Below are 14,550 nucleotides of genomic sequence, written 5' to 3' on the forward strand. Positions count from 1 at the left end.
TAAGTTATGTGTTCCCAAGTGTGCAACCTCATTTCTGGGGTAGTTTGATAATAGATAGTTTGGTAATTTGCCACTTTCCGACAATGCTGGAAAGAGCACCTGTGCCATGGTCAACATCTCAGAATAGTATTCCCTTTTATTCCAAAGTAATTTGCACACTGCAATTTTTAAAATTCATGCCAACAAAGGTAAAACAAGCATTGCCAATGCCAATAGGTCTCACCTGTGGGTGAGCTATTGGCTTTGGCAATCGGGTTGGTGAATGGGAGTGCAAGTGGGTGTGGAGAGCAGGACATTTAAAAAGAGCACTATGAAGCGGCAAGCGCTGGCTGCGTCATATTGCTTTTTTCCTTCTGGTTGGTGGGGGAGGAGAAACATGGATGTGGTGGGTGAGAAAGGAAGAAATAGCACAGACGAAGACGGCGTGGGTATATGGAGCATGGACCGGGGGTGAGATGGTTAAAAGCAACATGGACCGCAGTACTGTCAGGCCTTCTGCTGCAGGCACTGTGATTATGGCAGGGGAGGAAGAAAGAAAAAAATACAAAATAGTACCTCAATCACACCGCCAACAGTGGAAAGACCCTTATCCATGGGACACAATCAGTGCTTGGCCCATGCTCCACTGCAAGTGAAGGAAGTGACACTTAGCATGTGCTGCTCAATTAGAAGGCAACAAATGAGAGAGACAATGGAGCCCACAAATGGAAAGCAATCAGTGGACTTGAAGCCCATTACCCAGCACAAAAGTATTCTAATAGAGAACACCTGTGCTAGGCAGGACCTAAAAACCAGAGGCAATGGCTAGTTTTGAGGGGGGTGAGTAGACAGTCATTGTAGCAAACAGGATTTCATGTTAATTATAAGAGGACAATGTTAAGTGTATTTAAAGTATTTCTCCTTGTTGTGCCACTCTAACGCCCCCCTTGAGGTGGCGTTAGGTTTGGCGCTGCCTCATGTTTACGAAAACTGGGGCAGCGTCAAAATGCAATGCGTGTTGCTGTGACACGCCCACAGCAACATACATTGCATGCCCCTTCCACACAAAGTGCTGTGTGTGAAGGGGCCGTATTTACAAGGTGGTGTTAAGCCACAAAAAGTGGCTTAAGGCTACCTTATAATTACGGAGCAGGGCATAGCGCCACTGGAGTGTCACTAAAAGTGACGCTCCAGTTGCGCTGGGGGCTCTTGATTATGCCCCTAAGTTTTCACCTAAAATGGGCAACTGGTAAGTGGCGGGTAGGCTGAATTTGTAATTCGGGTATACATTAAGCTGTTGTCAGAAATATAGGACTCTCCCTCCTCATCTCTTCTGGTAGGCATTTTTACCTTGTCTGAGGGGGTCTACTGGGGATATGCATACATCAATTGTCTACCTTGAGATAAAAAATGTTTATGATCAAATGAACCTTTCAGGAAATGGTAAACAATGCAAAAGGTGGGCTCAAATTTCGAGAGATTTCATTAAAAATAAATTCAATGAACACCTCAAAACTAGTTGGAGAGCACAAAAGAGCAAGAGATGGACCAGTTCGAGCTTCCCTCCTCTAAACCAAGATGTGAAAACTCTTCTTGGGCCTCCTATTTCAAGGTCTTAAATGCTAATTTATGCCAGTGAGTACCGAGAACAAAAACAAAAGTATTCCATCTCTCACTATACAGGTAAACCATACAGAGGCCTAGGAATCCTCTACACAATACCAGCGATATCATTTTGAAAAATTAAAAGGACAATTTACCAAATATGGCATACACGGATCTCTAGGATTTTTAAATAGTAGTAACCGCTTCCTCGATTTGTGAAGGACTTTTGTTTTCCTTCATACACAGCTCAGGGGGTTGAGTTCCTACTGCGCAAGGCTTGCAGATCAGAAGTTGAAGTTCTGCAAATGTCTCCAGCCTTTTCACTCCAGGGCTGATGAAAAGAGTACCACTATTATCTATGTTGCAAACAATTATTAAACACCAAGAGAAAATGCACGCTGTGGTATGCACTTTATGTGATACACACAGACATTTAAGTTAGCTGGGATTCACTCTGTTTAATCCCTTGGTTTAATCCAAATAAGCAAGAACCTGCAAAATGAGATACCCCTTGTAAATGTTTTTTTACATTTTTTTTAGTACTGCGAGACCACAGGGGTGGCCTCGCTAAGTACAACAGTACTGGGTGCTGTATAGGTATTTTTAATTATCTTAAGGGGTGGTCCTTTGGATCCCCTTCCCCATGGTTTGTCACCCTTGAATCCATATGTGGTCTTTTCAAAAAAATTCCAGGACATAGGAAACAAGTAATGGTGGCTGCAACATTTTCTTCAGTGTTTGAGGCAGCCAATCAGATCAGTAACCAGCAATGGTATTACAGTACTGAAATGATCAACAGGAGAACAGGTTCCCTTTAACAATGGTTTTTTCATTCATTTTTTTTGGTGCCACAGGAGTAATGCAGGGCTTCCAGGAGGCAAACCGTACAGCTATACCTAAGTTTTTCTGAGGCTTAACACCTTCATGCCCAGCCCTGGCTCCTCTTTAAAAGCCCATTTCTCTGTAACAGCTGAACTGATTTGCACCAAATTGCTAAAATCACACTTTCTGAATAAAGTTCTAACTTTTTGCTAAATTTGGTTAGTTGTGTTGTGCAAAACTTTCCATAAAGGATCCAAAGACAATGAAAATGTTTTTTGTAAAGATTCATGCAGATTCCTGAAACAGCGCTGAGGATATTTGGAAAAAAATGCTTTTCCTATGAAAACTCTGACCTAACTATAAATACACAGTTGCAACACAATAGATTCAAAGTGTTAGCATTCCAATTGCAATCAATACTATTTTATACAAGATATCACTAATAATTATATTCATGCTGGAAAGAAAAGGACCTAATGAATTCATTGACATGACACAGAACATTTATAGGCCCCAATAGGCCTTCATTGAATACATAAACAATACCTGATAATTTTTAATTGCCCCGTTACATTCTGACAGCTTCTTCCACTTGATTGTTTTGGTGGTTGCATTAAACCATTCAATCTCAGGAGCATCTGGTACTGAAAAACATTAAATCCAAATTCTATTGTAAGAACTATGACTTAGTCATTCTGTTAAATAGCAACAATTCAATTGTGACAGTATTATCTTGATGTAAAGTGCACTGAACTAATGTCTACTAAAAACCGGAGTCACAGGAAATGTGCACAACTACAAGTCATAGATTCAAGATCATTGGCTGTGGTCTATGTTTTATCCCTGTTTTCACAAGTGTGCTGGTTAACGAAATACAAAAACAAGGTCCACTGAAATCCCACCATTTTCAGTTAAGTGGTTTGTACTAATACCAAAGCAATCAATGGAATATATGTGGTGGCAATTTGCAAAAAAACCTGTATTTTTAACCATGTGCAATAGATTTTTCCTCGAGGAAAGAGCTCTTCACCGCCTTGAAACTATATTTCATAGTTTAGTGAAAACCCCATTAAACATGTCGGTGTAGTCTTTCCTCTCTCATTTTTGGAAGGGCACTAAATCCTGTTTCCTGCATGAGTAAAAAGCTGCTGCTTTCTTTTTTAGTAGGAAACAACCTAAAAAGTGATTATGAATAGCCACAAACATGCACATTATTGGGCACTTGGCACATTTTGGATTACCACCCATGTCTGGATTGTCCAATTATCTGCCCTATCCACCACATATGTGACTAGAGGGAGGCAGGAATGCTGGCGTATTGCCTGCATTTGTATTCTTGCTCTGACAGTGACAAGAGGTACTGGTCCTGATTCTGTTGCCTAGGATGAGAGATCAGTTCTTTGCCAATACAGGTGTCAGTTACATGCACAAAAACCTTGGTGATGTGGCCTTATGATGGAGATGTTTATATTATGGTTAGGTTCAGGCAAAGGTAAAACCCCTTTGGAGTTAGATGAGTTCAGGAAGCTTGTGAACAGAAGAAAGATTCATAATTTTGCCATAGGGAACATGGGCCAACCATCAGGGGCATAACGGACACCCCGTGCAGGCCCCCCGCGCATGAGGGCCCCCAGTCTTCTCTACATGAAGGGGGCCCTGTTAACATGTCTGTGCAGCGGGTCTCTCTGATGTCTCTCTGATGTAGCTGCAGTGAGCATCATGTTCTGAGCTAACACCCTGCTGATCCAGGACTGAAAAGAAACAAAAATAAGGTATTTGTTTCTCCTCAGTCCGAGCCTGACAGGCACCTTGTCTGAGTGGGTGGGATCCCCTGAAAGAGAGCATCCTCGACAAAGCACTGTTGTTCTTATACAGGAGAAGGCAGCATATTAATGACTGGAGCAGAGGCACGGTTACCACCTTTCCCAGAGAAAATTGTCAGCTTTCTTTTCATGTTTAAAGATTCTCCAAGAGCCTACATATAGCTCTTAAATACAATTTTATATTAAATAATCTATATTCATTTTAACATGGTCTTTCTGTCTTTGGTAAAAGTATGTATTGATAATGGAAAAATATCAGGCAGGACATTACATGCTAGTCATTGCAATTGGTTTCACAGTGTTTCTGTTTGGATTTGGATAGAGCCCCAAAGTTCTTGTTTCCTTCTGGCATGTATTGAAGGTGTCAGGTAAAAGTTAAAAGCAATATACAATACATATATTTTTAAAAGTAATTGTAAAGATATATCAATAAAAGTAAAGCATTTAAAAACAAAAGTGACCAGCTTTAGCGCTTTGTGTATTTTTTAAAAACAAATTAGTCAACAAAGCAGATTGCATTTGTGTTACATAAAAAGACTCAGCGAATTCAATATTTAAATAACCATGTTAAGTTGCAGTATTGTAAAGGAGAGATCTCAACTTCTCTCTTGTCAGATGATTTTTTTACCACCTGATTCTTGTTATTTTGAATAGCCTCTTATAGGCAGGACTACATGTACCAGAATGCATTGTATCAACTAATCACACATGAAATAGAAAAATGTGAAGTCATTGTGTAAGGTCTAATGAATGATTTCTTGTAGACATACACATCATGAAAGCCTCTTACGTTATTGTTTCCACAAAGTACATTTGTGTTTTTATACTAGAGTAACAGGAATGTTCCGAAGCATTGCAATTTTAGTTTTCTTAGGTTTCCAAACTAAATTCTTTCTCTCTTTTTAACAAGACAGCCCGTGATACTAAAGCAGTGCCTATGGACCTGTAAAGAAGGGAATCAAGCACATGATTTTATTGGACAGGTGATGACAATGCTGGGCGTCCATAAGGGAAATATTGCTGAAAAGAGAGTCATAATATTGTGAGAGGTCTGAATGTAGTGAATTTGTATTTCTAGGTACAATTCCTAATACAGCTAGGTTAAGCTACTTGTAAAAGGTCATTGAATATGCCTCAGGGATAATTTCTGCTGTGTGTGCATAAAAACTATCTGCTTGAGTCAAAGACAATGTTTTCCATAAAGGCTAGGCCTGGGCGGAATTATTAATTCCGCTGGCGGAATCAGAGAAATTTTGTAATTCCACATCACTCTTGTAATGCGGAAATACTAATGAGTTATGGCGCTCTACTCGCGCAATTATTCTGCAGTCTTAGTTTTTTAAACAGGGCTGGAAGAGGGAGCAGTCTCTCTTTGTTTAGAAACCACTGCAGATTAAAGTTTAATCTGCATAGATTTTTAAGAATAGATGGTCAGCTCCTTCTTCTGGCCCTGTTTAATAATCACTATATGCACTTGAGGAGTATGCACTACAGTGTATACCTGTTGCCCCCCTTACATATTCTGCAGTGATTACTGCAGAGTATGTAGGGGCATCAAGGGGTTTCGCTGCAGAGTATGTAAGAGCGCCGAGGGACATGCACTGCAGTGCATTTGGTCTTTGGGAGCTCTATTTCTTAGCATAAAATGCAAGCTTGCATCCATTTTTAGACACAAGGGTGCATTTTGTGCTAAGAAAATAGCGCTCAATGTCCTCTCTGCCCTGTCACAGAATTCAACTGAATCTCATGGAATTTAGATGGAATTCCACAGCATCAACTTCTGCCAGTTCTGCCCACCCCTAGTGAAGACTGAAAATGTCATGCATTAGCTGCTGCTTGCAATGAAATTTCACCCATAAACAGACTGAAAACTTGGTAGCCCTGTTTAACATAGTTAAATGTAGGTATAATGCCCCCTGCATACACAATGAGCTAAGAGGAGGGGTTCTGGTGAGACATGTGAATTATTTTAATCCAAGCTGATTCACTGAAATGTTAACAGCATGTCTCATACTGAATGTGAACCCATTAACAAGCAATTTAAATTTGTTACCGAGGTTATTGACATTATGCAGCATGAAAGGACCAAATTATGCAGCAGGGTTGACTACATTTTGCTGCAAGAAAAGGCAAATTATGTAAGGTAATGTGGCACATTTTGTGATAACATTACTTTATAATTTTATCATTTTTTAATACGTTAACACTGCCTGGGCAAAGGGTTGCCCTCATGTGTACCAGTTTAACATACAGTGAAAAGCAACAGAAAGGTGACCTGTCAACATTTGCATATGTCCTTCTACTGCAGGACAACACCTGGCACTGAGATTTTAGTAACTTTTAATGTCTTTGAGAAAGAAACGTTTTCTTGCTAAAATGTGTGGCTTATGCAGCAGATGATGAGTAATGTGACAAATGCAGCAAACGCATAATAATGCAGATTACAACAAAGCAGCAGAATTGCAGAATTCCAGTGGTCCAGTTTATCACCCAAAATCGCAATTACCCACATTACCCATGGCTGCTTGGGCCATCATATACATCTGCATTTTTTTCTCTATGTGTTTTTATTCTATGCAATGTTTAAATTACCACTAGCCAGACTATCAGTGGTGTTCCTAGAAGTAATTATTAGTGTGGAACACAGATCTACACCTGTGCACTCAGGATGTGGCATTAACTGGAAAGGGGAACCGTCAGTCTCTGCAAATTGATGGTAGATTAACTAACTCATTTTGCCGAAGTATAAATAACCTGCTTAATATTCTCATTTTGGTGACTAGATTTAATTCGCATCTGCACTTCTCTTACAAACCCGAGTGCCAACACACGCCCCTCCTGCATCATGGTGCAAGGGTTTCCATGTTGTTGGGATGATTGTTTTTGTGCAGAAAGGGGCATCTTCCTGCACAAAAACAATCAATACACAAAAACAATCACAAGAGGCGTTTTCCTCGTTCTATGTTCCTGCAGAATGCAGCACATGTGGAAAGAGGAAATTACAAGGAGTAATATTGAAACATTTCTCCTCATTACGCCTGCACTGAGGAGGCATATGTTTTTGGCGCTGCCCCACATTGATGCTATGTTGTAAATCTGGGACAGTGACAAAATCCATCGGTGATGAGGGGGAACACCCACAGCAACACTCATGGGAAGCCTTCCTGGCTCAGTGTGAGGCAACATGCTGCGTTGCCTTCCACTGTATCTACAAGGCCATGGTGGGAGTCCCACCAGTGTGTTTTGTCATCATCGATGGCAGGGACTGCCGTTGTTGTCTCTCTCTGCCTCTCCCTAAGTTGTGCTGCCAAGATCCTGCCAGCCTTTCATACTTGTTCATAATGGTTACCCTTGAGTTGTTACTCTACCTTTGGAGGATCAGTTGTATTAAGGACTTGTAAACCTCTAATTTCCTCCTGCTGGCATCAAAAGGATATGCAGTGTAAGAGTCGGTCATCAACTCAATGTCCCTCTCTAGGTCTGTTTGTTACCTCTCCTATGTTCATTCGAAATGGCAGACTCCTTGATTAGTTGGCATTTGACTGTTTCCCTACTAGCTGTCTACAAGATCTGTGAAGAGTCAACCAATTGACTGTTTTCCATGTAGGTTCCAATGGAATTGCTTATTCAGTTTTTATCAGTGGGCAGTTTGTAAAGAAAAATATTTATGCACCAAGGTTTTCTCATTGCAAGGACTAGTTTCTATTTTCTCTGCAACAAAGTCTGAGCATGATCCGGAACAGAGTCTCCGAAGATCCCCTGCTGGTCACGTACAGTGTCAGGAAGTGTGAGGTGAGAAGGTAGTCTATTCTTGGTAGCCTATCATAGGTTCAAGAGAGAAAAGTATACTTTTATTTGGGGAAGTGAGCCTACAAATGTTCATGACACGTCACCCATCACATCCTTATCATTGGCATTCTTGAAATCCAGTAGGCCAGTCATATCTAACATTGGGTGCAGGGATATATTTCACTTCTCTGCATCATATCAAATTCTGCACCAGATAAGTGGAAAGAAAAGGGAGATTGGTGGAGTTTGAGGGCACGTACTTGTTCCACACTAATGCACAGTACCGGCCCCACAGTAATGCATATGTTTATCACTCTTCTTTGACAATCCATACCTTTTGGGCCCTACATAGCAGTGATGTCCTAACTATTGTAGCCACTTTGCTCTTTTTGAAAGAGGAGACAGTATGCACAGTCTACTAGACATAGATGTAAAACCAGGGGGAACATGGGGAAAGGGGGTTAAAAGAATTGCTTTGTGGGCAATAATAGGTTACAGCAGTACTTAAAGAGGTGTAGACCAAGGAGAGGTCTGCAACTTTTGTCGATGGGCTAAATCACCACTCATGAATAACATGCACCCTGGGGTCCAGCCCTTATCAAGACATCTAATCATAGAATTAACATAGAATAGTGTTTTGGAGGGGTTGGGCATCCATAAGAAACATAGGTACAGATGGTCTATAACATGATAAGGAAAAGAGAAAAAGGAGGTCAGAGAGCAACTCCCTACCCCACCAACTCCCTAGCAGAGGTGGAGGCACCTTCAGATGGTCCAGCGAGGAAAGACAATTTACTCCTGAATGTGAGTCGCCGAAGGTTACTAGGCCACACATATTGAAATTGCCATGATGTATCATGATGAAGCTGCATTACAGCAAGAGAGGAAATGAAGAGAGAGAAGAACAATGGAAATAAATCCTGGACATGGCACTGAAGAGAGTTCACTGTAAACATGCAGAGGGATTAACACCTGCGCCCCTCCTCTTCGGGGGTGCTGGGGGATGATCAATTTAATAGAGAGGGCTAAAGACAAAGAAGCAGTTCTATTCAGAAGACCTGGGACTTGCTATTTCATTGTCACAGATCAACCGTTTCCCCACTCTGATCACAATGTTTCTGTAGGATTGTCTGCAAAATTGTAATCTTTATTTTGCCAATTATGGTGATTCTGTGAGCAGGTGGTGGGTGGGTTGGACGCACTCCTCAAGGGGATACCAGCCACACCCATTATTTCCATGGGGCACAATTCAAAACTGTTTAGGAACCATTCAAGATTCTCTGGATCGGCACTTCTAGAGGACTTCAAGTCCACCGTAATCCACATTATGGAGGGTTCCAGTAGAACAAATTTATGCCCCACTTGTGGAATCTAGGCCTAAAGAAAAATATGGCTTTTCTCTTCGTATTGGTCTCAAGGGAGAAATCAGCAGAGATCTGGACGCCTTATTTATCCTCCCGTGTACAAATGGCGCATGGGAGGTGGGTGGGCCTAAATAATGGCGCTAAGCCCCAATATTTAACGCCAGGGTCAGGGCAGGCCTTAGGGGACCTGTGGGCCCATTTCCATGGTGGCACACCATGGAAAGAGCCCACAGGTTCCCTCCCCAAGCCCCAGAGACACCCCCACCCCCACCAGAGGGGCATCAGAGGATGTGGGACCCACATCCCAGGTAAGTGGAGGTAAGTACAGGGCAGTTTTTTGTTAATTTTTTTTAAAGTGCCATATAGGGCCCTGAAATGAGCCCCCCTCCATGGCACGGGTGCAGTGGCCATGCCATGTGACCCTTGTCCCCTGTGCCGGCCATTGGGGTGGTGGGCATGACTCCTGCCTTTTCTAATGGTAGGTTTAGCACCTTGAAATGATGCTAATCTTTTTTTACTCTAACCAGCCTAGTGTCATTTTATGGTGATAAACACCCATTTCCCATACCGCCACCCCCACCCGGCTAATGTTATTTTCCATTATGTTAGCCCACCCTTTGTGCCAGCTAGCGCATTCCATAAATATGGCGTCCGGCCGGCATCCAAGAATTGCGCTAGCTGACGGTAATGTTTTTGACTCAAACCTGCGTAGCGAAGGTTTGTGTCCAAAAGTATAAATATGAGCCTTATTATCTTATTAAAACCTTTAAAAACTAATGTGCACCTGGAGACCCTTTGCCCACCCGTCACAACAGACATCCATAGTCAGGTCGAGGCTCAGACTCCAGTCCGACTGGCACCCTGCACTTATGAAGGTGATAGACTAAGGGGGTCATTCTGATTCCCGCTGGCCGCGGTAACCGCAGGGCCGGCGGGAGCCGCCGAATGACCGCACCGCGGTCAAATGACCGCGGCGGCCATTCTGGCTTTCCTGCTGGGCTGGCGGGCGACCGCCAGAAGGCCGCCCGCCAGCCCAGCGGGAAAGCGCCTTCAACGAGGAAGCCGGCTCCGAATGGAGCCGGCGGAGTTGAAGGCGTGTGACGGGTGCAGTGGCACCCGTCGCGATTTTCAGTGTCTGCTTGGCAGACACTGAAAATCTTAGTGGGGCCCTGTTAGGGGGCCCCACGACACCCGTTACCGCCATCCTGTTCCTGGCGGTGAAAACCGCCAGGAACAGGATGGAGGTAAGGGGGTCGGAATCCCCATGGCGGCGCTGCAAGCAGCGCCACCATGGAGGATTCCCTAGGGCAGCGGGAAACCAACGGGACACCGCCGGTTTCCCGTTTCTGACCACAGCTGTACCGCCGTGGTCACAATGCCCATGGATGCACCGCCAGCCTGTTGGCGGTGCATCCGTGGTCCCCGGCCCTGGCGGTCCATGACCGCCAGGGTCGGAATGACCCCCTAAGTTCTTTGTAGGTTGCTCCCCTGACAGTGGAAGAGTAAGTTGAATTTCCTTGCTTTACTCTGTTCTCCTGTCACCTCCATGTGAGCCCAATTTTTTTCTTGGATACCAGAGAAGCTTGTTCTTTCTGATTCACACCAGGAGGCAAAATACAATTGTATTTTGTAAGTTTGCGCAGCTTTTGAGTCAAAAAGCGGCACAAATGCAGCGCAAAAAAAGTATAAATATGGGCCGAAGTATTATAAGAGGATGCATTAACATAAATATGTTTTTAAGGCAGTGAAAATGGTAAATAGAATATTAACTGAATTATACTCTCTCCCTCTTTCTTTTTCTCTCTCTCCGTCTCTCTCTAACTCTCTACTTGAACATTTACCTTCTCATTGCACTTTGAAGCCCACAATACAGCGCAGTGTTTACCTGTCTCATCGGTTGTCACCGTCACATCATAGAGGAGAAAATATCTATCAGGATGGAGGTGTTCTCTTGTTCCATAGACCGCCACAATATACTCCGTGAATGGGAGCAGGCCCACGCATGTTATTGCTGTCTCTTTAATACTGTTGTCGTGGGCTTTAACAGCACATTCGTGGTGGATTACATGTGTTGGGCATCTGTTGGCACAACAGGAAATTTGACTGCATGTTGCTGAAGTTTTCCAAATACGTTGACAGTCATCATTTCCGCAAGTCAATGTCAGTGTGATGCTGCTGGAAGACACGGCCAGGTTTGTTTGCTTTATTTCTATGAGAAACAGAAAAGTCAGGTTTGTAATCCACAGTAAAAGAAGATTTACACATGTAACATGCTTATCATCTAAGTAAACACCAGAAAATGGCACATGCTGACCTATGTTTTAGGAATAAGAAATCAACCTTTAGAAAATCGATACAACTGCCCTTATAGGCTCCAGGTCTACGAAGTGAGAGTGGGTTTCAAAGGACAAAAGAAGATTCCCTTAAATGGGAACTATGACTACTTGTAAGTAACTTTTCCTTTTTTTCATGGAATATCCATGAATAATCTTAAACACTGATTGGAATAATATGTCACTGTTGGAAGTTTTGTGACAAAGCTGCGTGTTCTACGCAGAGACTGCTTTCATACTTAAAGGACAGATAAATTAGTTGGTGTGCTCCAGGTTAAACTCAAACATCATTCTGCTTGGTTTTTATTTATCTCTAAGCATCCTCTGCTGTTGTTTCTGACCAGTGTTCTACTGAAAAATTGCTTGGCTTCATTTATTTCAAAATGTGTCCTAAATTGTCCTACTCCTCTTGAGACCTCTTAAATGACTCTACAGGTTAAAATGACGTCAACACTAGGACGCTCAGACTGGGTCATCATATACTCATTGTTAGACACAGTTGATAATAGTTATACCAAGCTCCTTCATATAAACTCAGGGGTGGCTCCTTCGCTATGGCGCCCCACTGGCTATGCTTTATTTTTCTTCTTCTGGCACAGCCAGCAATGCATGGAGGGGTAGACTGGGCCAGGGAGGTGGTATGGGGGAGGAGGGGAGAGTGCATTTAAGCGCACATTATGTTTGGCCTCAGGCCGGCCAAACACACATGCGCACTTAGGTTTCTCAAGCCCGGCTGTGTTTAACAGCCAGACTGCAGAAACTGCACAGACCCCTGGCTTGTGTCTTAGCGGCAGTCGTTGCCGCTCAGACCAGTCCTGGTGCTGCTTTCATGCAAGGTTTTGCATGAAAGCAGCGTCAGGATTGATGGTGAGCCTGTTCTGGTGTCCCTGCAGTAAATGCTGGGACACCAGAAGAAGAGGAGCTCAAAGCTGGAGGAGGCGGCAGGGACGGAGGCAAGGTAAGTGCTTTTTATTTTTACCTCGTATCTGTCCCCCCACACCTCCCCTCACCCCATCCCTTGAGTTATGCGGCAGCCGGCGCTGTATAATCTCACGTTGTGTGTCCTTTGTATATACACGCATGTATTTTGGGTCGCAATGTTTCTCTTTTTAGCTTGATCACTGGGAACAGAGCATTTGTTTTGCATAGTTTTCCTATTTAGATTTTTGTATTGTTTCTATGTTTTATGATAATTAAGTAGTTTTTTTTTGCATACAGAGTTGCTAGCTGAATATTCTTACGTCTAAACATTGATTGTTTTTATTAATTAGTTTGCTATTAATTAAAAATCTATGTTTTCAATAGGTGTTTGGTGAACCATTGTTTTGTATAAGTGGAACTTCCTAAGTTCTATATGGCATGCTGGGTTGCTTTTGTGTATTATAAAGACAAAGAAGATATAGCAGAATTTTAAGCAAAAAATCAGTGGTCACCATAGGAACACAGCTCTAGTATAATAGCTTAATTTAAATAACATGCAGGCCAAGTAGACACAATGGCCCTCATTACGAGCCTGGCGGTCTGTGACCGCCAGGCTCGCGGTTGGCGGGAGCACCGCCGACAGCCCGGCGGTGCCCCGCAGGGCATTCTGACCGCGGCGCTTTGGCCGCGGTCAGTGCAGGAAAACCGGCGGTCTCCCGCCGGTTTTCCGCTGCCCGTTGGAATCCTCCAAGGCGGCGCAGCTTGCTGCGCCGCCGAGGGGATTCCAACCCCCCCTACCGCCATCCAGTTCCCGGCGGTCCGTCCGCCGGGAACCGGATGGCGGTAGGGGGGGTCGCGGGGCCCCCGTAAGAGGGCCCCTAAATGTATTTCACTGTCTGCTGCGCAGACAGTGAAATACGCGACGGGTGCAACTGCATCCGTCACACAGCTTCCACTCCGCCGGCTCGATTCCGAGCCGGCTTCATCGTGGAAGCCTCTTTCCCGCAGGGCTGGCGGGCGGCCTGAAGGTGGCTGCCCACCAGCCCAGCGGGAATGTCAGAATTACCGCCGCGGTCTTTTGACCGCGGAACGGTAACCTGACGGCGGGACTTTGGCGGGCGGCCTCCGCCGCCCGCCAAGGTCAGAATGAGGGCCAATATCTTGGTGACAGGTCTTAGCAAATATTAGCTTCCCCTAGGGCAACAAGGTTCTCCTAAAAGTCCAAGAACTTCACAGCCTACTGTAACATCAACTACAGCCTTTTCTTTTCTGGTACCGGTTCAGTTGCCGTTGGCCATACCGAAATGGGGAGCCTCAAAAGATAGGATATTTTGTTGTGCAAAGCACCAGGTGTTTTTTGTCACCTGGCTGCATTTCCAACTTCAGTAGCGTTCATGTTATCATATCTTTCTGAAGGCGCTGCCTCATGGTCAATGCAGTCCCTTCTCTATGATGTTGAGAAATTCACATCAGAGATTTGTCATATTGTTGACAGAAAAGACATTGCCCTGTTCATAGTTATTTATAGATATAAGACTGGGAGGAAAAGATCTGTTAACATACTCAGCACAATTCCAGTGGGTAAAGTTAATTGGCCAGCTGAAAAAAAAAAGCAATTTTTTATAGGGACTGAATTATGAATTAAAAGATATGCTGGCCTAAATTCCAAATAAACCTACAATGCGTGATGCTCTGATTGATTTAGTTATACAAATAAACCATAAACTAGCTGAACACAAAGGTGCAACAGGGTGCAGTGAACGTAGATCTCGAGTATGGAAATTAAGTTACTGAGAAAACCCATCACACAAAAGTAGACCTTCATACACCGAACCTGTGCAACCAGCTCGTCATTCGCTCTCAATAGAAGAAAGTAGGAAGTCCCGATCTTTAGCAATAGCAGCAATACATGGA

At 43.6% G+C, this 14,550-nt stretch overlaps 1 protein-coding gene across 1 annotated transcript in view; it reads right to left on the reverse strand.

The window, feature by feature from the left end:
- Positions 1-14,550, reverse strand: part of LOC138262106 (uncharacterized) — a 134,537-nt gene that overhangs the window by 36,550 nt on the left and 83,437 nt on the right. Inside the window, exons 5-6 of the mRNA XM_069211899.1 lie at positions 11,268-11,591; positions 2,953-3,050 (exon numbers count right to left, since the gene is read on the reverse strand). Of these exons, the coding sequence (XP_069068000.1) occupies positions 2,953-3,050; positions 11,268-11,591 (422 nt within the window). The remainder of the gene's footprint in view (positions 1-2,952; positions 3,051-11,267; positions 11,592-14,550) is intronic.

The sequence above is a fragment of the Pleurodeles waltl genome, chromosome 1_1 (assembly GCF_031143425.1).
Source record: "Pleurodeles waltl isolate 20211129_DDA chromosome 1_1, aPleWal1.hap1.20221129, whole genome shotgun sequence".
Classification (NCBI taxonomy): domain Eukaryota; kingdom Metazoa; phylum Chordata; class Amphibia; order Caudata; family Salamandridae; genus Pleurodeles; species Pleurodeles waltl.